Source organism: Zonotrichia albicollis, chromosome 10 (genome assembly GCF_047830755.1).
Source record: "Zonotrichia albicollis isolate bZonAlb1 chromosome 10, bZonAlb1.hap1, whole genome shotgun sequence".
NCBI classification, from domain to species: Eukaryota; Metazoa; Chordata; class Aves; order Passeriformes; family Passerellidae; genus Zonotrichia; species Zonotrichia albicollis.
This window is the reverse complement of record NC_133828.1, coordinates 36510663-36538286: the sequence shown is the minus strand read 5'-3', so window position 1 is coordinate 36538286 and position 27624 is coordinate 36510663. Positions and strand designations below refer to the sequence as shown.

Sequence of the window (27624 nt, the reverse complement as noted above, 5' to 3'; positions counted from 1 at the left end):
GGGTTTACTACACTAGCTGGTTCTGTCATAAAGATAGTTAAACATCATAATTTCCACATTATCACTTGCTTCTCTTTTGCAGTCCACATCATGGGGGATGTGAAACTGGTGACATCTACTCGCGTCTCCAAAACCTCCCTGACACTCAGCCCCCCTGTCCCTGCTGAAGCACCAGCGTTTACTCTTCCTCCTCGCAATATCCGCGTGCAGCTGGGAGCCACCGCCAGGTTTGAGGGAAAGGTAAGAAACAGACAATGGACAGCTTCTGCATTGGGTTTTGCCCTTTCCTGAAGCTGACCAGGGGGCTGCAAAGGTAGTGAAGTTGCCTCTGCAGTATGGGAACTTTACTCAAGAAGAATACAGCAGTGTTTATCCTCCTGGGAAGGGAGGAGCATTACAGATCTGTTTCTGTGTAGAGGAGAGATTTGCAGAACCTGACCATTGCAAAGTGTAACCTTCTTGAGCATGCAGAGAACTGAGGTTTTTATCAGAGAGAAACTGCTTCAAGGGCTGTCTCTAGACAGCATCCCCCCTACTGCAATTCTACATATTCTCCTACTGCGCACTCACATCCCTGCATCCCAAGTATCTGCCCATTCATGAAGCTTCATGTGTGACCCAAATCTAACCCTGCTGCAGCATGTCCTTCCCAGCAGTCAGGGGAGGAATCTGCAATGAGTGTAGTGGTACTTCTGTGTCTGCACTGCCTGCCATACGTGTTCTTAACTGGAAAGAAGAAAAGAGCATTTTCAGAGGAAAGACTGATTTGTTCAAGAAAACTTGTTAAATCAAAGGGTTTAAAAGGCTGTTAGTGGGGTGTGTATCCCCCATTCCCCTGAGGTTTGGGATATTGAATTGTGCATCCTGGCACAATTCCATATTTCTTTCATGTGTCAATCCTGGTACATACTCATCCTTGTTCTAGATATGTTCCTTTCTCATCCCTTAACCCAGTTCTTTTTCCTGGAGCTGTGAGCTTTCCCTCCCCGTCCTTTCAGCTTCCTCTGATTCCTTTCAGCTACACTCTGATTGCACGCTGACAGCTGCACCATCAAACTCACCACACTCTCAGCCTTTGAAGCAGTGGGACTCGTCTGACACAGGCAGGAAACTGCAACCCTACTGTAACAAAAGCAAGGGCTAGAAGGAATTTGGGAAATTCTTAACTTCTGAAACTCTAACTTAAACACAGGGCCGTTAGAGGGCATCTGATATTTATCTAATTTGTTTATGTAAGACCAGGCCAGGAACTGGGATTTTTCAACAGGAACTGTGTAGGAAAACAGGTTTTGGAGTATATTCATTTTGAAGTGCTGAAGCAAAACTCAGAACACATTGTTAGATTTGACTTTTTGAAGAAAAGTTGGCATTTTTAAGACAAAGCAAATTTCAATAACGTGCTTAAAACAAAGAATAGATTTTACCAAACCTTCAATAGTTTTTTTTTTTTTTAAATTTGTGTAGTTTCAGATCATTTTAAAGCACCAGTCAGAAATGCTTTGTGTGTATGACGGTGGCCAGTCCCCATAAGCACTTCTGTTCTTACTCTTTTTGTCTTATTTTTTCCTCCCCTCGTTGTTTCACCTTGTTGCAGATGCAGTAGGAAAATGGCAGTGTGTTCCTACTTTCTCCATGTGACACCTGTGTACAAGGCTGTTCTAACTCCGACTGGTTCTTCCAGGCTATGCTGCAATAATAATTCAGTGAAATCAAAGTTGAAGCATGTGCTAAGATTTGGTTTTATAGTTCTCATGTTTCCTAATTAAAAGCTCAAGTGGGATATTTTCAGGTTTTATTGCACTCTGCAGAATTTTTATTATTTAAGTCAAATGGAAACAACTGTAAAATATAATGACCTACAAGCTAGAGTGCCATCACTGCTTTGCATTTATTTTATATCTGATTTTAAAGTGTTAATTTTCCAGGGATGCATATCCCGTTTTTAAAGCCACTTTGAAGACTGGAAGGGTGAAGTCTGAGGGGTTTTTTTTAGTAGCTTGGAAAAAAATACACAAATTCAATACTAATTAAACTGTCAACTTTAATTTCCTTGAAGGAACAAAAGTTTGATTGAAGTCCTGGCTTGGACTTACTTGATGAAAAATCTAAATATCTCTTCTGGCAGTTCAGTATATGAGCATAGCCAAAACCTTTTAATTTTCCATCCTTAAAGTGGGGGTGACAGCATTAGTCTTTTGTTTGTGCTCTTACTGTAGTAAGAGGGGCAAAGTGAGGGGGAACCAGCAGCCCCTTTTGAAAGGTGCTGTGGCTGAACAGCTGCAGGAGCCTGCACAGCTGTTAACATCTGGCTCCATCTTCAGCTGGGTAATACAATGTTGCTTCTTCTGCCATTTAATATTCCAGAGGTTCAGAAGGACAGTTGACCTGTTCAGAAAAACAGGTTCAGAAGGACAATCTTAACAAAAACAATTTATTAAGATTTAGTAATAGAAACTACTCAACGTACTTAGGTTTTCCAGGATAGAAAAACCTATCTAGGCTACAGATGTTATGATATGTTGTTGCAGTACAAATATTAAACCAGACTCAGGCTAAAGAAAAATAAAAAGTTTTTTAAATGGCTAGACGGGAGCTTTTCTTCAAAGAGTTTCTTTGCAGTGGAATTGATCTTATCAGAAAGAACAAATATTTTTAGAATCCAAGACAGGATATAAATCTGATATTGTGATGATCCTGTATTCTCATTAAGTGAACAGGGAAGAGAGGGCCCCAGAATTAAATTTGTTGGTTTTCTTTCCAGCAGCATTATTAGATAAGTTCTGTGAAATGGCAATTCAAGATCAAAGAGAGTGCAGAAATGGAGAAATAGCCCATAAATGTAGGAAATTTGAGGTAGAAAGAAACTGGGGCTTCCTTTAATGGGATTTTTTAAAATTATTTTCCTGTTCCTTCAACTACTACCCTGATTTTCTTACTAAAATTTCAGGAAGTTTATTTATATCTGACTGCAGATCTCAGTTTTCTAGTGATATCTCAACATAGAAATTTAAATCATTATCTTTCAAGAGTATGAGCATGACTTTGTCTTGGAGCACAGAGTGGAAACAGTAAGGGAAAGCCAAGGTACTTTCACTAGATACTCCCCAAAGATCTGCTGGATGGACATCTCAGTTGTTCATCAATAAATTGCTGAGGTGATTTTTAGGCAAACCACCCCAGAAAATGGTGAAATTGTGTTGTATGTTCACAACTTTTTAGGACTGGGTTGATGAGCTGTTCTTCAGTGGCACACCATGGGTGAGGTGAGCAGCTCAAGGCAGGAATCTCGTGCCCTGTGTTAAGGCATTTTAGCTCATTGTCAGAACCTTTAAGACACTCCTGCAAAAGAAGACCAAAATGTTACCAGGCTTTGTTTTAAGCTACTTCTTTCTGGATTGTATTGAACACTGGATGTTAACTTGTGCATTTGATTGCAGCAAGCCCTTAACCTGCCTTATTTACACATGTATAATATTGATGGTCATTAATTTTATGAGCCTAAAAAAATACTTGTGCTATAACTCTGCTTGAGAGGAACAGCCAAATATTCTACAGACCACAAACCCATTGTCTAGTGGTCAGGAAAGAACTTTCCTCCTTGGACAAAGCATTGTACAGTTGGCAACAGTGCAGTATGGGTGGTTTTTCTGCTTCATGTGGGCCATCATACCTGGTCCATTGCCAGAACCAGGATATCAAACTACTAAATCTGTCTAGTATTCTAATCCCAGGGAGCTAGATTTCATGGAGCTCATGGTTTGAGTAGGTGTTGGGGTACTAAATTCAGTTTGCTGCCCATTGATTAGTTATTGTTCTGCCTTCCCCTTTCCATCACCCTCCAGGTAAGGGAGCTGGATGGTAAATTTTAGGACAAGCCAGGTCAATGTAAAATCCTATGCCTTTTAATGTTCTTTCTGGTTGTTCTTCTGCCACCCAGATGTTGCATCTGCTTGAATCGGTTAAGTCCAATAACTTACAGATGCTTTTGCTGCTGGTCGTTGCACAGGTACTGTTTAGATAAACACACCAGAAGAAATGAATTGGGATCAGGCAGTAAAAACAAGAGGCAGTGGGGAGATCAGCAGTGATTCTGCCATCTATTCTTGCAATGTGTTAAGAGTTAAAAGGGTAGGGAAGCTCTACTAGAATGAAGACTGTTAAACACTCCCACAACATTTATAAATTCAACTACTCACTAACACTAAAACTAATTTTAACCAATTTTTTTACTGTGGCATGTTTTACATGCATAGCACAAGCTATGCATGGCAAAACCTTTTGTATCTTCCCTTAGATTTGGTCTCAAGGCAGCAGTGTGTGTGCCATTTCCAACCCTCAGTCAGCAGGCTCTCCAGAAAAATGCCTTAATTACACCACATGCCTGGATTTCAGATGGCAGGATCTGAGAGGAGCCCATGTAATGGCAGAGGATGATGACATGGCACATCCTTGCTGTTGGCTTGAGATGTTTGCTGTTACAAAATGTGCTGGGCAGCTCAATGCATGAAGCTGCCAGTGGCTTTGGATCTGTGCTTTCTGGAGGGATGCCTCTTCTGAGCCTTATAAAGGAAGAAATTCAGGAGAGACCCATGTTTTCATGGGAGACAGTTGTCTGATGGAAGTGAGTGCTGTGAAAGGACTTTTGCTGATACTGTGATACTCCCAGAAACCTGATATGAAACAGTGAGGCATTTTCCGAAGGGGAAAGAATTGAAAAAGTTCTCCACTTGACTGTGGATTTTATTTGGTCTTCCTTTCCACGTACCACTGGAGCATTCTTGGGAAAAAGGTGATGCGTTGAGAAGTTACTTAGACGTTTTGTGTTAGGCAGACTGAGGTATAGACAGCTGAACTAAAAGGAAAAAAAGCCCACAAACACAAAAATAAACACAAAAGGTGGCTGTGAACACCTTAAGGCATGCTGGCTTCTGTTTGGATCTTCTATTGCTGTGTCTTCTTCCTTGGTGTAATCGACCTCCCATCATATTCACTCACCACATACATGTTCTCATGAGTAATCCATGCATGGTTTTATTTGGATTTATTTTATTCTATAACCCTATATTGGCATATGGAAACAGTGTCAGCTTTACATGAGGCCAAAGTGAAAATGGCTGCTCTGCTGGGAAGTGGTTAAGGTGGCATTCAGTCAAAAGGAGTTCCCCACACAGTGTCACCTACACCCCGAATTATTTAAACACACTTCCTTTTCATCAACTGACACAAGCATCCATGTGTTGATGCCCATTTTCCTTGCCTTGCCAATGATGCATCCTTTAGAAAAATCGTAAGTGTACAAGTTGGTGCTCAAGAAATTTCTAGGTTTTAGTCAGGAGTGGAGGCCCATGAGCTCCACTTCTGTCTCTCCACATCTGTCTGCCTGTCACCTGTGGCCATCATAGCTATACTCAGGATTTCCCTGGTGGAAGTATTTAAGCATTTCTTGTGTAGTCTGTGTGCAGAGCATCTGATGATGCTCTTTAGTGCTGGACTCTCCTGCAGCTGATCTGTGCATGTGCTCAGACCACAGCCAATATTTCTGGATATCTGGCAGCAAAGTTTGGTCAGACCTTTTGCAGAGGGTTTTTTTTTTCAATCTGCCAGATGTTCAGAAATCCTAGACAATGCTGAATATCCTCAAATTCCACCCAGACAAAATTTCTACACAGGAAAGAGGCCATGACTGGGGAACAGTGAACATACACATATATCCCTGTTCTGAGTTGTCTTTTCTCAGGGTTGGTTTTATTATTTTGTATAATTGAGCGAGTGTTCAGTAACCCACCACCTCCCAACTGTGGAAGAAATGTGCTGTTTGATCCTATCACATTTATTTTTCTGTTTGCTTTCTGTCTCCTTTCCCACTTTAATTGCTTATCTACCACCAGCTGGTGACAGGAGTTCTGCTCCATGCAGTGCCAGAAAGATTGGCTCCCTATTTTTGATTGTTGTGGTAGGAACTGCTGTAATTCAAGGAATATTAAAAAAAAACCAAAAAAAAAACTGTGATGGTAATAATAATTGAAGTTTTTTAAAACACTACAACTAATGTACATATGGAATTAAAGAGAATCTTGTATTATTTTCTTTAGTATGTCCCAAACCAGTGTTGTTTTAGCTGAAGTCAGACCACATATTTGTGCTGCTTTTGATCACCACTTTCTTTATTTCTTTACTTTTTCTTTAATGTGTTTCTAAATATTTTGTATTTTTAGGTGGAAGCAATTAAAATCACATGACAAAGCTGTGTGATTTCATTGCATCTACCTGCCCCCAGTTTGCTTTGATGGTTGACTCTGACAAGTTTATTTTAAGTATCTTTGTTTGGATTTTTTTTTTTGTGGCCACCCACTACTGTAGTTGTTTGAAAGCATGGCTTTGTGTCAGCTAAAGAGGAAAAGAATGTCCATATAATTTATCCATAGGGATGTCCGTAGGGTTGATTTTGAGAAAATTTACTTCATTAGCAGAGATTTCTGGAATTGCTATTTTTCTATAGTCATTTAGCAGAAATTAAAAAAAAAAAAAAAAAAAAAAAAAAAAAAAAAACAAACAAAAAAAAAAAAAAACAAAAACAAAAACCAAAAACCGACCCAAATTCTAAATTATGTATTGACAAATTTTCTGAGGAAAAGGAGACATAAAATATTCATATGGTGGTGTAAAAGACGTTCAGTCTTTAAGAAAAATAAGGATGGACTAAATGCCATGACTAATCATAAAGTCCACTGTTTAGGGTTGATAATATACATGTCTCTGAAAAAGAACCAGTTCAAATCTAGCTCTTTTCAAAGAGAAAACCAGCTGATCAGCACATCCTAAATAGCTGAACAGAGATGCTCAGAGACTGAATCCATGTAGGTCAGAGTAGAACCAGTCATTATAATTCTTCTTTGGTTTTCTGTCCCATGATGGTTAATCATGAATCTCTCAGATTTCAACAATGTCTCATTAAGTTCTTCAGTTCTGCTTTTAATTTGAAAAATATCATCATCTTTTCCAGACTAGTCTCCCTTGCTCCTCTGGGTCAGTGCAGAAGGCTTTGTTGTGGTTGATTCCACTGGCAATAAAACTCATCATGTAGTATTGTGCTTTCTTACTTAAATAAACGTTCTTGGTAGTACATGAAACATGACTTCAGCTTAGCATTATGATGTTTTAAGCTTGATTTTTTAGGGAATTGTGCCCTTTGACTCTTATTAAGTTTGAAAGTTAAAAAAGATCTAGTAACTGTAACAGAACTGAGAGTAGCTGACTTTCTTTTCCTCGTGCTGCAATAGCCTATATTGATGTGAGAGGTATGAAAGGGGGGGAAATATTTTGGTTGATTTTTTTTTCTTCCAGAAATACATCTCTAACTGGAAAGCTTTTAATTTTATTTTTCTAGCTCACCCTAAAGGTAGGACAGAGTTTTTATCATCAGATGTGCATTGGGCTAACTAGTAATATATTTGCTTTCTGCTGTCATAAACAAGGTTTGAATGTCAAGCTCCTTGCCTACATCTGGCTGATGAAACCAGAAAGGTCAGGGAAGGGTTCAGTGCCATATGTAGCAATGAGAACCCCACATAAAATAGCAAAGTGTGCTTTTGGCTGTCTGTAAATGGGTCCTTGAGAATTTGCACCAAATGACTCCAGGTCACACTTTTTAATATAATTCTGCTTTGCCCCTGTGGGAAAAGAGAGCAGTCATTATTGGACAGCAAACATTATGCATTCAGAATCTGCAGAAGGCAACATGTGGAGAAGGTTTATAATCAAAACACATCATTACTCATTGTGGTTTTGCTCAGTCCATGCTCACTCTAGCACCTCGACTCCAAAACTAAAAATTTCTGCTTTTGACATGTTACTTGGCTCTGTTCACTCATGGATATAGTATGAAGTTTGGAAACCTACTGGGCAAAACCAGACAAAATATTATTTTTCCATGTAAAATTTGGACTCCCCAGTATCTAAATGCATGCTGAACAGAAAATTACATTGCTGTGAATTCAGCCCATTCATGAGGGGGAGAAACCTGTCTGTCTGACAGGGAGCAGCAAGGGCTGGCTGCTCCCCAGAGCAGCGTGAGCCAGGAGCCGAGGGGAGCCGTGCGTGGGCTGTGCCATCACCAGCTGCACTGCCACAGCCCTGCACCATCACCAGCTGCACTGCCACAGCCCTGCACCATCACCATCACCAGCTGCACTGCCACAGCCCTGCACCATCACCAGCTGCACTGCCACAGCCCTGCACCATCACCATCACCAGCTGCACTGCCACAGCCCTGCACCATCACCAGCTGCACTGCCACAGCCCTGCACCATCACCAGCTGGCCACAGCCCTGCACTGCCACAGCCCTGCACCATCACCATCACCAGCTGGCGACAGCCCTGCACTGCCACAGCCCTGCACTGCCACAGCCCTGCACTGGCCTCAGTTCTCCAGGCTCTGCTCCAGCAGGCACTGCCATGTGCTCTAACAGGGCTCTGATGTGCACAGACATGGCAAACTACTAACCAGGGTCCAAATCCCAAAGGAGGATACAGTCAGGAGCAAAAGTAGGCAAGGCAAGATTGTTCCTCTGTAGGTTTCCAGTTCAGTTTTTAACCTTCAGTCTGTAAGATATTATCTTGTCACTAGAGGTTACTGGATCTCCAGCAGAGGCCTGAAACAGCATCCATTTTTCTAGCTAAGCTTTCAGAGTTCATTGTTTAGTGTCTGGGGACAAACCTGCCTTGATGATTCTTAAGCCAAAAGTCATCCCAGTTCATAATTCAGCATCCCATGTGAATGCACATCTCTTGTGTTCTTCTCTTATGTTGGGGAAATAAGCTTTGGAATGGGAGTGATGTTGAAGTGTTGGGCTAGTGCTGAGGGAGCGACTGCTGTTCCTCTTTGGGGTCAGAGGTTACATGTCAAAGCTGTGCTCTGGTTGGAGCCAGAAAATCAAGGCATTCCACTGACTGATTGTCCCTGGGGTGACTAGTCCAGTTAAGGGCTTTGAATTACCTGCCTAAATATGTTGACTTTATTCTTCTAGGGAACCAAGCAGGCAGGCTGTAGGTTAGGAGCTAAATCATGTTTGACTCACAAGTTAGTAACCTGGTCTCTAGGCTAGCCATCCCACATTAAGAATATGTTGCAGTTCTAGAGATCTTACACCTTTTATTTTCAGAGGAGTTTTAGAAATAGACAGAGTGAAAACCTGGAAATTTTTCTTTTAAAAAAATTAAAATTCTAGGCTTTTTGATGGTGAAGATAGTTTTATTCTATATAAGTAAGTGTATTGTTGTAAACCTGTATCAAACAGAACAAAACAATCTTTGTCTTCTGAAAATGCTGTGGCCAAAACTGGTACAAATTCAAAGTTAGCTTTGCAAATTTTTTTTTATTGCTTAGATGGAAACCTTTGTAATTAATTTGAAGAATGAGACAAAATGGAAAAATAATTTATTTTATATTTTTCTGGGTTTCCCCTGCTTGTCTGCATATTTAAAAAAATACTATCGTAAATGTTACTTTGTGGAATATACTATTTATTATAAATGCAACAGCTGAGCTTACTAAAACACTAATTAAAAGTCTTACTGCATTCCAACAGCAACTTTTCATTTAAAGATGACAACAAGCTGCACATGGAGCCCAGAGAAAAGGGAGAGGCAAAGATTGACAAATGAAATAATTCTGCTCATGGTTATTTGCCTGTTGGCAATGGCATATTGAACTTGCTTCATCCAGCTCTGTGCTCTCTCAACTCACATTGAATGAGAATGGTAATTTTCCTCCAGCTGCATGGTAGAGTCAAATCATAACTGTGTGGCTTGAGAATATGCCATTCCTTCAGTATGTCCCATAATACACAAGCAAGCCTTTATTTATGGTGCATGTATTATTTAAATTGCTTTTACAAAGCTTAGAATATTAATGCAATGCACACTATTTTGTAAAAGATTTGTAAAAGCACCTGCACACACATGGCAGTATGAAATCTAACTTGTGTCTCAAATGTAACTCATTTATATCACACTCTCATACTGGCAAACAGTGAATAAAGATTTTTTTCTGTTCTGTGAACTCTCTGGAACAAGAGTTCAATATACGTAATGTTGATTTTTTTTTTTTTTTTGTCTATATAAATTCTGGTGTTCCTTTATAAAATAATAACTCAGCAGTTTGTCTCTGCAGGGAGGCAAATATAAATATTTCAAAACAAAGTTATTCTAAAAGCCAAAGCACTGGAAGAAAAATTACGATAGAATCTTGGAAGTACAGATTAAAGAAATATTGCAAATGGTATTGATTTCTGCTCATTCCATGGTACCACTTAAACAGCCTCATTCAACTGGAATCCTAGTGTTTGTCTGTAGTATTTAACACATACAAAGGCCAGAGTAGAATTGGGTCCTTCTCTGATGGTCTTTTTGGCCAAAACAACAGAGGAAATAATCATTGCTACCCCCTTGACATTTATGTGGGGCACCAAGGCATGGTGAGATTTATTGTCTTGTGCAAGATGACACAGAAACACTGAGGTACATACCTGGATTCAGAGCAGAATGTCTGTCTTCCAGGGTTCAATTCTCATCCACTGTCCTAGATGTTTGGGAGATAAAAAACTTCGGATTTTGGAAGAGATGGGTGCAAACATCACAGATACCTAAGTGCCTCCTGTTGGATGCAGGGCATCATGTTCACAGTGCCAGAACTGGGTCTTCAGAGCCTTGACTCGAAGCTGGTTTGTTGGGATATGCAAATGGACAGGTTTGTCTGCTTGGGAGATTATTGCATACCCACAGGTTTAATGGAAAACATGATGTTGGATTTGTTCAGACCTCTCAGTAGGAATGGAGCAACTGCAGTTAAGTGGGGCTCTATTGAAAGCATATGCAGAGTAAGCTCTTTTTCCACAACCTAAACAGCTACTTTTGAATGCATGTGTGTTTCTCTTACCAAAATCACAGCAATTTTAGTTTTGAGAGAAAGCATTAGAAAGGAGAGGTGAGCCCACAAACTTTCTCTTAAACTCAGCATGTCTATAAATATTTATCTTGAATTGTTGAACTAGAAATTTATGGTCACAGCAATTTATACTTAGTATTTCAGATAGTAGTTTGAGGTTTTTTTCTTTTAAACTGTCGTTGCTCAGCCCTTGGATTTTATTTTTATTCTAAACACAGCCATTTGTGCATTGTACTATCTGAGTTACCTCCGCTAAGATGTTACTAAAAGGGTATGTGTGAAGTGAGGAAAGCTTATCAATTCCACAGATTATTACAGGGTAAAAGAATCACTGACAGTTGCTAATGAGCAGTTGATGTTTTTCCACAGGATTTTGTACTGAAGTCCTAATTATTTATGGCATAACAGGAAGTTGCACTTGGTGGAATAAATGGTGCAATGGGAAATGCCAGTTGTTTAGGCTGTCTGATGTGTTCACATCTTCATGATCCAACATTGCATTTTGTGTCTCTTCATAAGCACATCACTTTACTGTGAAGTTTGTAACAAATGACACTTCATGCCCATTGCTTTCTCAGCCCTACCAAGCACTAACAAAGCAGAACACATAACTGAGGAGAATTTTTATAGCTTCTCCAGAGCACAGCCTTTTCCAGCAGTCTTTGTCACTATCAGCAGACAGTCATTAACTGTGCAGGAACCCAGTAACAAAATCCAGTTTCAGCATTTTCTGTGGCCATGGCCAGACTCCTAAATTGCAGGAAATAAAAATCTTGTCTGCTTGGAAACTGATAAAGTACGGGCATGTTCATTTTAAGCACATAGTATTTGTTACCACCTTACACTTCAGAATTGGATTGCTGCCCTTAATTGCAAATTTCATAGCTCCAAACAGATTTGCCTGTGGCTGTGTGTTTTGGGCACAGAAAGAAAGCAATTTTTTCTCAATAATTTTCAGTATTTCTCAATAATAGGTCATGGATACAGTGTGCACTCATGTAAATTTGTAGAGATTCCTTATCTGTTGATAGCATGCTAAGAACAGCATCCCAAACTATGGAAGTATGAAGCTTGTTTGGTCAGTGGCATAGCTCCTACATAGTATTCAGTGACATATGAGATAAATTCTTGCCCTGTTAAGACAGAAACTTTACACCAGTAAGTAAAAATGCAAACAAGAAAAACCGAACGCAACCTTTCAATCTTCCAGAGGAGAAATCATTTTTTTGCAAGTTTTATCACAATAAATGATGACCATTCTCTTGTGAAAGAAAATAAACAAGATGAATTGTCATCTTTAAAAAGTAACTGCCAGTTCCAACCCCAGGTGTTGCAGTTATGAAGGGACTGTTATGAAAATAATTGATGGTGTTTGATTGTGCTGCTTTCCTGAGTTATCAGCAGTCTTTTGACCTGATGATATCACAGGCTGTGGCTTAAAGCATCTGGATTCTGTGGTCAGTTCTGTGAGATAAAACAGCTAAATGTTTACAGTGCTCCTTGCAAGTGAGGACACACACACATTTTGCTAATGACAGAGCAAAATGTTGGTATTCATTTCATCCTGTATTTGCTCAGGAAGCTTCCTCCTGCTTCTACTTTATCTAAAGAATCATTGTACACCTTTCTGAATTATTACTGGATAAAGAATGAATGAAGGATTGACAACTGAAAGTAAAACTTTTGAAGTCTTAAAAGTTCAGCTTTTTTTGATGAGAGAGGGGAGAAAATTTCCCAACAATTTATTTTTATTGTGTTCAACTGATTTATGTTTCAGTCTTCTAGTGCTGCCACGTAACATTTATGAGCAAAATTAGTGGCCAACACCATAAATCAGGCTGTCCTGCTGAACTGGAAATTAATGAACCACTTCTGTTCTGACAGCTTGTCAAAACTCTGGTCTGATTCCTCAAAATCTTGTTTCCTGTAGCAAAGATTGCTGCTGCTCTGAGATGAAGTTTCCAGTCCTATCAGGAAACTTCTGACGTGCTCCTAAATTCTCTGTTACTGAGATAAAGCAGCTGCTTCATCTAGAAATGTTTGATAGACATCTTAACTCAGAATCACCAAAGAGGGAAACTAGGAGAAGGAGAGGGTCAGAGAGATCATTTTAGGGACTTACTGTGCTATGTGGAAAAATTAGCAAGAGCCTTATTTCCATTCCACAGCCACAGTTCTTTCCCTTTGAACTCCCTTATATTTGTACTGCATAATCCTAAGTGACCCTTTACCCTGCACAGAGGTCAGCTATTTCTTAGCAATTTTTTAGGATTTTAAGATATTCAGCACCTCATAATATCTAACACTTCTTAAAAGCTGGATCATGGGAAGAAAGCTTTGTCTTTGCAGTTCGCCTTTTCTTCCCTAAGGAGAGACTTAGAACCAGGGAAAACTTTCATTAAAATTGATGAGAGTTTCACTCAAGAGAGTGAAGTTTATCTTTGTGTTCTGTTGAGAGCTCTTATACTTGCCCTTGCCTTTTGAATCTTTTTGGCCCATACTGTGTGGCAGTGCTGAAGTTATTGAGAGCTGACCGAGTCATTTCTTATCATGTCGCTCACATTTTCCTGTGGTGGTGGCTTTACTTCTCATATTTGTAACTCTGTTTTGTGTGGTTTTTATTTCATTGCCAAGGCTCTGGACTTATTCTGTCTGTATCTCTTCACTGTTCACTCAGTGCTGTGCATTTGGTTTCTGAATACAAACACATTCAGTCATTGTTCATCTAAGAAGAGCAGTGGCCTCTCTGTGCTGCATCTTCAGACTTTGCATTGATTCCTCCAATAGCAAATTTGTTGGCAAGGGAGACATATGGTCAGATCATTTCATCTAATGGTACTACCTATTGAAATCTAAGTTCCTTTAAGTATGAGTTTGGCAAAGTCTGAGTGTCTCCATGTCTCAGATCCTCAGCTATGAAGTCAAAGTTACACTTTCCCAAGTGACAGCTACCACTACCTATTTTGGACTGGAATTATCTTCAGTTTCTACAGAACTCAGTTTCCTGTGCACTCCTACTTTGAAAAAATGCCAGAATTTTACCACTTTATGGAGACCTTGTCATCTTTGTGTGCCAGGACAGCATCTGGATGGCATTGGAGGAAATAGCCTAATCTTTCTCCTAGACTTTATCCAAGGTTTATGGCATCTGCTTTTGAATTGGCAGCTGTCCGGTTTATCTCGGCTGTTTGAGGGGCCTGGAAGGCCCGGGGGTGGCCTTGGGGGCAGCCCGCGTATCGAAGGACGAGAAGAGGCTTCAGTTCTTCTTTCTGGTTTTATGTTTATTAATTGTTTATCTAAAAGATGTTCTTTCAGCCTAACAAAGATCTGCTCAGCAGTCAGCCATGGGCACACTGTGCCGTCCCACGGACCGCCACGTATCTTTATACCCCTTGCTACGTATACAATATTTATCATTTTTCCCCAATACCATCTATTGTTATAACTTGGTGTACTCTTAGTAATAACCAATCCAAAAATGCCACCGTGGCCAAAGAAGATGGAGGAGAAGAGGAACAGAAGGAGGACAGGACACACCCCAATTCCTCCATCTTACTCCTCCAAACCTCCCTGTACATAAATCTTAAACCTTGTGTCTCACCCTCTAATTAGCTAATCTTTTCGCCCTTCACCCTGTGAAGCCCTCATCCTTGTCGTCTCCTGTGTAGGGTTAAAGTCCAGCTACCAGACACTTCTGGCAACATTCCAGGAGTCCCGAGCCCCCCAGGGTCTCGGAGGCTCAGCATCTCAGGACTGAGATCTTGAGATCCGACAGGCAGCCAGAGGAAGGCTTTTTAAAAATGGTAAAAATACAACAATGACTAAATACAAATATTAAACAGATCTAAAGATGGACAGATATTCAGATATAATCCCACATTAAATTCAGAAAGCTTGTACTTACAGAAAAAAAGGTCCAGGTGAACTTTATGGGTGGTTTGCATAAAACTCTCATCACACACTTAATTGCTACAGGTCAGCTGGCTACAATGTGGGAAGAGTAAGAAGGCAGATGTTGCTGCTGGCAGAATGATTTATGAAAGCTGCATCAGAAAAGCTCTGCCAGTCTGAGACAGCAACAGCTGTGTGAAAATGCCCCCATTAGTGCAGCAGAGGTTTCCAGCCCCTGATTCAGTTGCTGATTGACATCCCAGCTCCACAGACGTGTTTCGCTATACAGTGTGCTCCTTTATGTCCTCTGTACAGGAGAGGGTAGAATCCATCATGACAGAGTTCTGTATTTCCGCTGACTGATGTTTCAGGTTATTTTGTGGTTGTATGAAGACTCCTGTAACAATATTACTTTAAAGCAGTACAGTTAAACTTATTCCTTAAATTAAATAAAATCTGATTTAGGAAAAGCACCTATACATGTGATTAATTCCAAAAGACATAAATAGGGCTTGAACATGCTCTTGAGAGCTGCGTAAATTGGGACTGGTGTTTGAACTTGGATAAACTCAAGGCAGCTTGACACCTAGTGCTACTCTGAAATTCCACTTGATTCCTTCAGAAAAAATATAACACAAATGGACTTGTTTAGCTTATGGTACCTGGGATAGCAGTGCTTTTTTTCAAACAGTTATACTCTGGTGATTGAGCATAAAGCCAATACTCCCTGCACCTCTGGGAATTCTCGACACTGAATTTTACAAAAAGGAAAAAAAAAAGATCAAATGTAGAAGATGGAAGAAGAAATTATGTGCAGCTGCTGTCTGCTTTTCAGTTAGCAGACCATGTCTTCCATGGATAGGTCATAAATTCTCCCCTGCTGAGCACCATAAAAACTGATTCCCCTAAAGAGCTGTGGTAGTATGTGGAGTGTTCAGCACCTTTGCAATCTGCAAAAAGGGGCTGAATTGTGTGATACTGAATAAACAGACTATGCAGAACTACTTTTCAAGAGTCAAGACTAAAATTTTTGGGGTGCCATCTGCAGAAGGATTTTGTGTTTGGTGCTTGGATTACAAAGTATCAAATGCCATTTGGTACTGGTAAGTGCAAAGTAGAAAAATAAAACATGTCCTAGGTTTACAGAAAGACCATTGGTTTTTCTTCTATGTACAGGAGGTAATGCTTTGAAGTGAGCATGTTTGCTCCTACTCTGTATTCCATTTTTGCTTTAATGACACAACTGTGGATTCTAGACTGTTCTGCAGAAGAGGTAGGTTTTTCACTGTGTTTGCAAAGTCATAGCTAAGTCTCCAAATATTTAACATTTTCATGTTTAACCTTGCCAGGCAAGTTCTCTGTTTTAGAAGCAATCTTTTAAAAGGGATAAACTATTCTTGAGATATGGTTTGCGTGTGTTTAAAGTCTCAGAAGAAGCTTAACAATGTATCATGTCCACTTTCTTTTATCAAGAACATCTGCTGTTCATTTGTTAAAGCAAACTGAGCCTAACAGAAGCTTTGTTACAAGACTTTAAAAGAGCTGCACAGGCCAGAACCATGTTTCCCACCTGTACTAACAGTAAAAATTAAATCTAAATCAAAATACAGCACCTATTAGGTGGGCGATAGTTACAACATTCATGCTGTAGTCTCAACAGTTTTATAGTACTTCTTTCCTAACACTGAAATGAAGAGTTCACAGCAGTATGAAATATTAAAACAAGAAGCAGCTTTTTATTCTAGTTTGAGAGAAACACAGCTCTGTCTACATGGACAGAGTATGTGTTATGGTGTAGCATCCTCTGCTAAGGTCCCTTCACAAGTCTTTTGATCAAAGTCCAGGGTCAAAACCCATTGGCTCTTGATTCAAGTAAATTAGAGGGCTGTGGCCCTCTGATGACTATGGGAAACACCTCTTTATTTGTAGGACTTAGGATGAGCCACATCCACAGAACAGCTGCTGATGTTTGGATTGAATCTCTTGGGGCTGCATGAGAGCCTTCAACCATGTGACCTTCAGATGAGTCCATCTAATATGTAACTTGCAATAAAGGCAATAATATTCTATTTTTGCTGATACCTAGACAATGGAGGAAGACATTATCTAGCCTCTACCACATTTCAAGTGTGTTATTTTTTTCCTGTATCTTTACTTTTTGGATTATAATTACACTTGCAAAATGTGTCATGCTGTTTTAATGGCATTTCTTCTGCTGCTTTCTTGATACAATTTGATGGCTTATTACTCCTAAGTTTTGCAAAAAGTGCAAGCAGTTTACTCCCCTCTAGAAATGAGTATTTGCTCTGCCAGGTTTGCAGGCAGCAGAATAAAGGTCAGACTTTGTCAGACATTCTGAGTAGTTTTCCACATCTCCCTTGACTTCGCCTTATGGTGACTTCTAAGGGTCTGCCAAAAGCACAAGTCTGGGAGCTCAGTGCTAACATCTGACAGCTTTGGCTGAGGCTATCCTCATTTTATTCCTTTGCAGTTTCTGGTCTCTATGGCCTTTTCTGAGATGTAGGTCCCAGAAATTACTGGTTTCCTCCTGAAGATGGGCATGGAACAGAGAATAGGCTACAAAACTTTCTCAAGCTTTCCTCAATTTCTGGAATTCCTTAATGTTTAGATAGGCAGGCAACCAAATAAGCAAAGCTGTTCTTTTAAAGGAAGTGACTGGTGGCAATCATCTACCAACCCACTGGCTAATTTCTTTTGAAAGTTTGTTGCTTGCCCAGTCCACTGTGGATGTGGGAAATAGTTTATTCTTTTCTGCATTACAGGTACCTATATGTATTAGAAAACATTTAGCATTTCTCATTGCTGCCATTCTTCATTTATGACTTGTTACCCAGGTCATCCACACTTTGGTTTTGTGTTGTTTTACTGCTTCCATGCATTGCAGTCTAACTGTGAATGTCCTAACTACACTGCCTGCATGTGAATAGATAACATTTCTGTCTTTCAAATGTGTATTCAAAATCTATTTTCTTTAGATGTATTCAATCTCCCAAATAAAACTGATTCTTTCATTCAATGGTTGAGAACTATACACACATAGGTCTTAATTCTGGACTTGGGGAATTAAGGCAAAGTAGTCTACAGAAATAGCAGCACAACTGAACACTTGTGCTGACAGAATCTGGATGTTTTAAACTTCTGATTTCATGGGTGCAGGATTGTCTCTTGAGAGGAATTTTAGTCATTAGTGAACTAATACTTCAGTATATGAAATCATCTCTATGAAGGGTATTATTTTGAATAACAACTTCTTAAGAGTTGTAACATTGTCAGTCTAAGTATGACTTTTGATGTGCCTGTCTATATATGATGTAATCCAGAGAGATTTTGCAAGCCAGTAAATCCTGTTGATAGCTGTCCTCTTCCAGTGATCTTCCAGTCCTCTTCCTGATCTCAGTGTTTATGTGACCTTAAACTGCAAAATGGGACATTTATCTAGTCCTTAACATCAAGCACTGAACACCTCAGCCAGTACAATGGATGTAGTGCTGGAATATGTAATGCAATGTTTGCCATCATTTCAAATAATCTTTAGATGTTACTGTCAAACTGAAAAATATTCAGTAACAGTACACACCCCATCAATGTTTCTCACTTACACTTTGGTTTTTTGTAACTCATGGCTGCTTTTTTTTGGGTGCTGTGGGTTTGTGTTCATTGTTCACCTCACTGGAGCCAGCAGCAGTTTGAAATTTGAAGTTAAAACCATAAGCCAAAAAGGTGCATCCTATTGCCTTAAACTGCTACTGCAACTATGTTTAAGTAGGCAAACCTGTGTTTTTTTGAAATTGGTACATAAACAGCTCTTTTATAGAGCATAGATAGAGACCAAGTTTGAGAAAATGTTTTCTGTGCTTTTGAACAAGAAAAAGGATTGCTAAATGTGTTTGGTGTTGGTGGTCACTGACTGCCTTTCAGTTTGTGACAGTGGGGAATAGTTTGTAGGGGCACATTTTCTAATAATACTGTCCTTTAATGTACAGCTTCCATGGATTTGCTGTATTTCTTTATTTTCTTTAGGAAGCTAGCACCATCCTTTTTCAATAGCATTCTCTCAGACCCAGATGTGGAACAACCTGAACTCTGGGAGTTTCACACACCACAGGTTCTCTGTCTGCTCTTTCCCCTTGCTGTTGATGCACTGTTTTGCCTTACCAGACTTTTCCAGGAAGGCTCTAAGCACTTGAAGGATCCAAACAAAAACTCAAAACTCATGTTTGTTCTAATACAATGGTTATTTGCTGCTTGCTGTCAATTTTCCACTTGTTATTGTAGAGCAGGTAAAGAGAAGCTGCAGCCTCACTGGGACTGGCAATACTCACACAGGCCAAGTTGTAAATAAGGGTTATAGCATGCTGCTGCTGGGCATTAAATAAGCAGATAAATTTCTCTTTGCTGTGGATTTATTCAAGGCAGATGTTTTTAGTGAGCTCTGGAAAGGTTTGGAGGAATATAAAACCTGCTGCAGTTCTGGAATTGATCCATGAGGATCAAAATCTGGTAACCAGTGATTTGTTTAAGGGTCCCTGACACTTTTATGGCATAACCATGTATTTCAGAGAGGGCTGGCTCAGTTTGAAACACATTCCAAACCCAAACCTGAAATAAATCCTTGCAACAGAGCAATTCTGTAAACTTCTGCTTTCCCATTATTTCATTTTTGACAAAAAATTCAAGAAAAAAGAGTCATAGTTTGGGAAGGGAATGACTCAACCTTTTGAAAGGAAATGGACTGCTGATAGTCTGTGTTTGTAGCTTTTGGTGTGGCATTTCCTCAATGTAGAGATGTGGATGAACACATTATTACAGACAGAGCAAGTATAAAACAAAGAGAAGAAATGGAAAAATACTTAATGTAGCTTCAGCCATGTGATACTGGAATTACATAAATAATGGTCTACCAGAGCTTGAAGGGTCAGCTAAAAATGGCCTTGTGTGGTCGAAGAGGGACTTAAGAATATTGTAAAACAAAATTGAAAAGGAAGACAAGTATTTCCCATTGTTTTGACCCCAATTGTTCTCTGTTACAAGTGATGGAAGGTTAATGCTTGAGGCCTTTGGAGCTGGACTGAAGAATTCCATGAAATCACCAGAAGAAATGATTATGAACTGGAAAAAAACAGTGAATATATTTGGTGTGTAACTGATATATTGATGTGTAACTGATGACTTTGTTTTGCAGACCAGAATCTCAGCAGCTGTAAACAGATGTGGCTAGACTAATGCTAGTAAAGAGGCTGTGATGTGAAGACAGAACCACTGAAAAGGTCTTCACATCAATTGAAGTGCTGCTCCTCCATTTTACTGTACTGTAGATATTTGTTACATCAGTGTGAAAACAATTTTGCCTCAAATATTTTAAGTAAATCTTAATATCCAGGTGAAACAAAATGAGATCTAGTAACTCTATTCTAATATACTCTCTGGCTTTGGGTAAATCAATCTCTCTGCTGGTTTCTTAATCCAGAATGGAAATACAGGTACGAGGCCATTGACAAGTTATAGTACGAAACAGTTATTTGGTGCAAGTCACTTTCTGTGGCAGTGAGCACATTATCAACTACCTGGAGTCAGAGTATTGTAACAATCTCATATTGCTGCTAGACAACTCTTTTTTTCTGAAATTGAAATGTGCTGAGAAAGATATTCCTTGGAGCCTGTGCTCTGAGTAAGCACTACATCAATATGCTGGAGTAGGGTGAGGAGTCTGGGACAAGAAGCTGCTGTTTATGAGAAAGCACTGGAAAAAGACATGACCACAAAGAGCTTTAGAAAAATGCTTTGACATTTTTAAACAGAAATCAGCTCCCCATTGAGCAGGATCCCACAATTTATACTTCACGGAAGATGGCTTTTGTTTAGTTAAAGATAGACTCAAAAAGAATTTGAGAAATTGTACCAGAAGTAGAAAGTTTCTCCAGTTTATTCAGCATAGTCAGCTCATGACAAATGTTAATGTCCTTAAATATTGAGTAAGTAATGCCAGGGAGAAGAGGTCACCACATCACTGGGAAAATTAATTTGTCTGAACTGATATTCCAAGATTTAAGGGAAAGAGAAAAATTCTGACAGCTGTAGGTTAAGCTGCAGCAGATGAGAAACCCAGCTGGAGTGAGGTGGTGCTGGATTAAACATGAAAGGTTTTTAAAGAAGAGAGCCTAAGAATGGGTAAGGTTGGTTGGCTAAATATTGTAATTTGCAATGTAAGTGCTGTGCAGTCAGAGAAAGCAAAGCTGAAATGAGAATTGGAAAGTGAGAGGAGAATGCTGGGAGGAATTTGCCCGAACCACAACCAAGCCTTCTTCACTTCAAGACAGATCATCAATATTTTGCCCACCTGGAGGTTGAAGGGACTTCCTGCTCGGTTGCCAATTTTTGATATGTAGTTCAGAAGGCAAAATTGCTTCTTTCCCAGTGAGCAAACAGCCATGACTATTACTCATTCCAGCTCATCTTGATTCACTCAGTTACTTCATGGCTTGTAGGCAAAGGATCAAAGAGTCAGGAGATGGAGAGCTGACATATCAGAGGGGGGATAGGAAAGGAGTACTGCAATCAGCAGTTGTTATGATGACTTGGCAAGCGTGCTAACAATTAACACATTCTAAAGTGACCCTCAAAGAAGATGGCATTTCTCACAAAGCAGAGGAAGAATATTTGTCTGAGTAGTTTTTTTATTTGGTGGAAACTGGTGTATGTCTGCTTTTCCCATTTTTTTTGGCAAAAGAAAGTCAGGTCCTCATCAAGTTTCAAGAGGTCCATTTCAAATCAATAACTCAGTTCTCAGTTACACCAGTCCAGGATCTGCCTGTAAATCTGAAGGAATCATTAATGCCATTGGAGGCAGGGATGTACCAGTATAGTTGTTCTTTAATGAGAACAGGACTGGTTCATTTTGCTGAACATTCTTCCTTTGGGTAGATCACTAGTCTTTTTAAGTTGAGCTTAATATTTGTGTGACTATATGTAGGTGCTCATAATCCTTTCCTGCCGTGAGAATGACCCTTAATGATGCTCTTTCAAATTGCAGCACCTTATCTTCTACTCCTAAAGATCAAGACAGAATTTGGTATGTGTCTGCCTTTTTTGCCTGTATATTGTCAGCAGCTGCTATGTCTCAGCACACTTGAAAACTAGATGGCTGACTAGAGTGCAGATTTACATTATAAGCCCAATCCGTGGCAACCATGCCGGAAGTATTTGGTCCAACAGCCTTGCACTCTTGCATACTCAGAGGTGCAGTAGCATTACTGCCCCTTTTTTTGAGTTTCTGAGCAGTGGGGACCCAGGAGTCAGGATTTTTCATTGGCACTCTCACTGTGCTTTTGTGGAGAAACTGTTCTAGTGGGAAATTTTTCTGCATGAGTATCTATCTGCCTGACTAGTCTTATGATTTTAAGTTTGGCTTATCCAAGAGTTTTTTTTCATTTCATTATCTTCTGCCATTTGGCTTGCAAAGAGTATGTCTTTAACAGATGTATTAAAGAGTATGTGTCAAGAACTTTCCACTGCATTGCTAAATGTCCAGCATTTCTTCCTGATACCATCATCTGTTAAGTTTACCTTCTTTCTCCACTCTCTCTCACATCTTGCCAGGTCAGAGGCTACCCTGAGCCACAGATCACATGGTACAGAAATGGGCATCCTGTCCCAGAGGGAGATCATTATGTCGTGGACCGCAGCATCCGGGGCGTGTTCAGCTTGGTCATCAAAGGAGTGCAGGAGGGTGATGGAGGCAAATACACCTGTGAGGCTGCAAATGATGGTGGGGTTCGTCAAGTGACCGTGGAACTGACAGTGGAAGGTCAGAAGATTCTTATACTGTTGTTTTGGTGATTGTAGTTTAGGTAAAAGAGCAAGGTGTGCTAAACAGTCTGGTTAAATCACAACACATGCCTTCTCATTGATGCAAGAGTAAGGTTCATTTACTGCACTTCACAGGTTACACATTTTGTGCAGGGAGCTACGTGTCTATAATTACATAAAGTGTGAGTTCTGTTTCAGGTGTGGGTGATGATGTGCAGGTAACAAAAGTCCTAGCTTTAAAGACTTTGTTCTAAACTTTGTAATTTTCATGGAAAATTACCACTCGGGACAAAAACTGCGAAGCTGCATGCCTGGTTGTAATTGCATGCTTAATGTCAGACAGGAAACAGCCAGGATCAAACCCAGGAATTTTTAAGAGCACATCTGCATATTAGATAGTTGCAAACTGCCAAGTTTAAAGAGTGACACAAAGCCAGGGAAGGATTGAAATCAATTGTACTGCTTCTCCTCTTGCAATTTGGTCATATCAGAGACCTGTTGAATATCAGAATCTCTCACAACTTTGTCTTGAAGAAAAGAAAAAATCTGCAACAGTCCTGAAACTATCAGTATTTGGGTTTATTCAGAGTCAAAAAACTCTATTATACTCAGAGTACATACTGAAATATGCATACATCTGACATGATTGCTACTGCTTTCTGTTGTAAAAATTATGTGAAGTATTTATTTTTTCCCTTGTTTTAACAATTTTATGAATGACAATTTACATGGAGGTGGAAGATTTTTTAAAAGTTGTTTTCATATCAGTTTTTCTGACCTGGCTTTTGCTGCAGTTCAAAACAACTTCGGGGCAGTACCCAAAGACTGAATTTCTCATAGTTTAAGAATTATATGGTCTCTCTTCTAAAATCCCTCTATTCATCAAAATAGCAAAGCACAGGGGTATTTTTGGCTTTTTATTTTATTTTTTTTTTCTCAGCAAAGATAACCACGTGTGGCTGCCTGCTGCTTGAAAAACGAGTGACTGAAACATGATGTATTGTTTCCACCTGCACGGCTGTCCTGTCTGACAGCGCTGCGGGCTCTCGTTAGGCTCTGGAACAGGTGTTTTCTCCCGGCCCGGAGCTGTGTCCTTGCTGCTGCGGCTCCGGGTGTCCCCTGGCCGGGCTCTGTGTGCAGCAGATGGCGCTGGGCTCCCGCAGCATCTCCCTCCTGCCGCGGCAGCGAGGGACCAGCGCCTGGGGCATCCGCAGCAAAGGTGCCTCGGGCTGGCGCGGAACCGAGAACCCAGCCAAGTAAAGATCTCTCTCACAGTCTGAAAACATCCTGCTATCTTAATTTGAAGTACTGGTGCACTATAGAAATTAGACAGTGTTTCATTCAAAAAAGTATTTTTTCATGAATAATCTTCAGCATTGTTACCACTGAGGCTGGGGGTTAGACAGCAACTCTGCTAAAGCTTGGTTTTGAAGTTGGAGAGCCTGACTTTGAATTACAGATGATACAACCTTATACTGCAGGTGTTGCATTCCTCCTTTATGTTTCTAACCTGGAGAAATGCAAATTTACATAGTCTTTATTATCACTAATCCCCAAATCAGAGATAATTGACAAAACTTTGATAATTAGTGATAAAAATTGATAATTACTGATAAACTAATTGATAATTAGTGGTAAACTAATTTACAAAACTTTCGACTTCCTGTCTTTCTGTCCTATGCTTACAGGAAACTCCTTGATGAAATACAGCCTGCCATCCAGTGCCAAAACCTCTGGGTAAGCAGTCTTCTGGCTTGGATATTGTTTAACAGACACTTAAGTATATTTTGGTAGGAAAACAAGTAAAATTACTCTTTCTAAAAGTCTCCACTTACCCCAAGCAGAGCAGCTACTGTGAGAGCTGCTGGCTCAGCAGAGTGGTTGAGGCAGTCAGGAAGATGCACAGCTACTGCTCCAGCATACTGACTGAGGAATTAGTGTGGCTGAAAACAGAACATCCTGCTGATGCCTAAATATTGCACCCTCCTCTGCTGCAATTTTGCACACTCTTCTTTACTCTCTGATATTCAAGAATCCTTCTACAAAGCTTCCACAAGCCGACAGTCTCTTTTTAAAGCCAGAGCAAATACTGCTTAAGGAGTCACCATAAGAAATAAAAGCAACTGAAATCAGCATTCTCACACACAGAATTTAAATATTTCCAAGCAACACAGTGGGTAAACTGTAGTCCAGAAGAAATAATTGTTCTGGTTTGAGTAACTTTACCAAGAACAGTTGATGGGGTGATGTAAGCTGGCACATAAAAGCCTACTTGTACTTTCTGCACTTCAGTAAGCATTTACAATTATGTGAATGTCACTGTTTTGAAAGCCTCAGGCCTAATTCTTCCAACAGCTGAATTAATTTCTTTATAAATAGTTTGAATTTAAGCAGAATTTTCTCTCACTTTTATCTCTGGCACTGAGTCACTCTGGATGTAGGCAAAATCACATGTTCTGATTATGTTAGTGATTAAAATACAGATGGTTAAAACTGGAGTATTTAATTTCATCATTAAGATGAAAATTGTTTAATTTTTTAAATTTTAAAATTAACAGATTACAACACTGAAAATGGTAAGTAAAACTGAGTATTCGGGAAACATGACTTTACAAGATAAATTCTGTATTGCAAATTACCTAGAGATGTACACACAGGATAAATAATCAAAACAAGAAAGGACAGTTAGGTTGCTGTTAGGTTTTGTATACTCAGACTTCACAAAGTACTATCCTAATCCATTGTATTGCATAGAGCTAGAGTGATTGTCCTCACTTTTCATGGTCCTGTGTTTTCCTCCTCTTTAGTATTAATAATTCTATGAGAAGGGAGAAGAATTAAAAAATTACACATTTTCATTTGTTCATCTCTAGGAACCAGCCATAAATCTGCAGGCCAGCTAGTAGTTGATTTTCTTTTAATTTGTTATGTGTATAAATGCATAAACATTGACTCACCACTTAAAGATGGTTACTAAAAGACTTTAGTACAAATTTATGTTCTTCTTTAGTGATATGAGAGAGAGATGACTTTAAAAGTTATCAGATATTTAATTATACGAAAAAGTGATTTTCATTGTAGCACGTTGCAATCACCCTTCTCTCAGTACTTCTGGTCCTCCTGCCCATGTAAATCCTTTCATTATGGCATCATCTCTTGCTTAGAAACCTGGAGCTGCCCATATGGCAACCACCCTGTCTTGGCAGCACCTTGGGCTGAGGCGATGCGATCTCTGTTAGTATCTGACACCTGGTAGGAATGGTGAGGTACTGACACATCTTACTTGCGTGTGGTAAAAGGCCATCTGGAAAAGAAGGCCTTAAAAATGGTTCTGTTTGCTTGAAATTAAATGTTTTAAAAAAGAAATCACCATCTGCCATCTGCTAATGTGTCTTTATTGTACCAAGGCTTCAGAGCAAAGTGGGTGTGTTCCCTTTGACATTATTGGACCTGAAGTTGCACCTTTTTGGTTTTTTTCATGTTATAATGCTGTTTGATGTTTTATGGTTGTGTAGCTGTTTACAGTTTTGCACTGCAGTTACTGATGCCATTTTAGTTTCATCCCACATGTCATTTCCCAGCTGTAGCAGCCATGTAAGTAGAGCTGGGAATTTACACTTAACAGTAACTCACCTGGGACAGGTGTACTTTGGTTTTGTGCCCTCCTCACATTTGCTTTGAAAACATTGTAGCAAATGAGGTTACAAATAAAAGTCTTCCCCAGACTAAAAATATTTACCAGGACATGTCAGAAATGTTGCAAAACCAAGGTGCTGATTCATAAATCAGAAATTACTGTGTCAATTGCACTCAAGAATGAAACAAATTATATTATAAAAACCTGTGAACAGTAAACAAGTATGCACAAATAAACTCTTAGGAGGCAACTAAAAACCAGAAAATGGGGAAAACTAAATGTATGCAGTGTTTCCTATCTTTTGATTTTCCCAGCTCTGCTTATGAACAACTAAAATGGTCCCCAAGATCTGTTCTATGTATGCCAGATGAGGGTGCATAACATAACACAGTTGCATGAGGAGTCAAGGGCAGTCATGAAAAGCATTTCCATTTCTTCCATGGCCAAGAAAAGTATTGTGCAGCTACAGCCTGTGTTGCCACCAATGATATACTCTTGTTGGCAGACCACAGGTCTGAAAATGCTTCCTGACATGTGCTCTAACCACAGCAGCTTCCAGCTCTTCTGTAAAACCAGAATGCCAATTGCCTTTGCAGGGCAAGACTTGCTGTTCCATCTGTGGAGCAGAGGCCAAGCATCTGGGGAGAAAGTCCACCCAAGTTTGCTACAAAACCCAACCGAGTTGTTGTGCGTGAAGGCCAAACAGGCAAATTCTCATGTAAAATTACAGGACGACCTCAGCCTCAAGTAACTTGGTCTAAGGTATGATTTCCCCAAAAGTTTATGTTTTCCTTCTCTTTTGAAATTTTGTGCCTTGCAAGGATGAAATGCACATTGAAGCCTTAAGTGCCGGTGTCCCCTTTAGGCATACACAAGATTTCCAAGCACATTTTTTTCTTTGTAAGGAAAGAGCTTTCAGATGAAATTAAGTAGTACACTGATTGGGCCATTTTTATTGAAAGTGTCAGTCTTTTAGAGAATTACAGTTACTTTCTTTGGTTTGGAAGAGCAAATGTATGACTGCTCTGGTGGCATCCTGCTCCCCTCCACCCTTCAACAGGGTAATGCCTTATATAGAGTGAACAGAAAAAAAATCAACTCTTATAAATTCTTGTATTTTCTCTTGATAGCTCCAGGTTTGTGGGGAAAAAACCAAAAAAACCCTCAGAGAACAGGAAAATGCTCCCAAGTCATTGTCTGCTTTATTCCAGACTTATCCTTGTCTGTAATATAAGAGGGTCAGGGTACATCCCCAAACTCAGGCAACCTCTTGCAGTGGTTTTTATTGTTTTTTAGGGGATTTTGTTTTGGTTTGGGTTTTTTT

General features: G+C 39.6%; 1 protein-coding gene across 4 annotated transcripts in view; it reads left to right on the top strand.

Annotated features, from left to right (window-relative positions):
- The window catches only part of MYLK (myosin light chain kinase), a 197022-nt gene that overhangs the window by 56290 nt on the left and 113108 nt on the right, over positions 1 to 27624 (top strand). For all 4 annotated transcript variants that reach the window (XM_014265771.3, XM_014265772.3, XM_074548806.1 and 1 more), the window contains 4 exons: positions 83 to 240; positions 22454 to 22661; positions 24352 to 24400; positions 26897 to 27062. In XM_014265771.3, coding sequence (XP_014121246.2) covers positions 83 to 240; positions 22454 to 22661; positions 24352 to 24400; positions 26897 to 27062 — 581 coding nt within the window. The remainder of the gene's footprint in view (positions 1 to 82; positions 241 to 22453; positions 22662 to 24351; positions 24401 to 26896; positions 27063 to 27624) is intronic.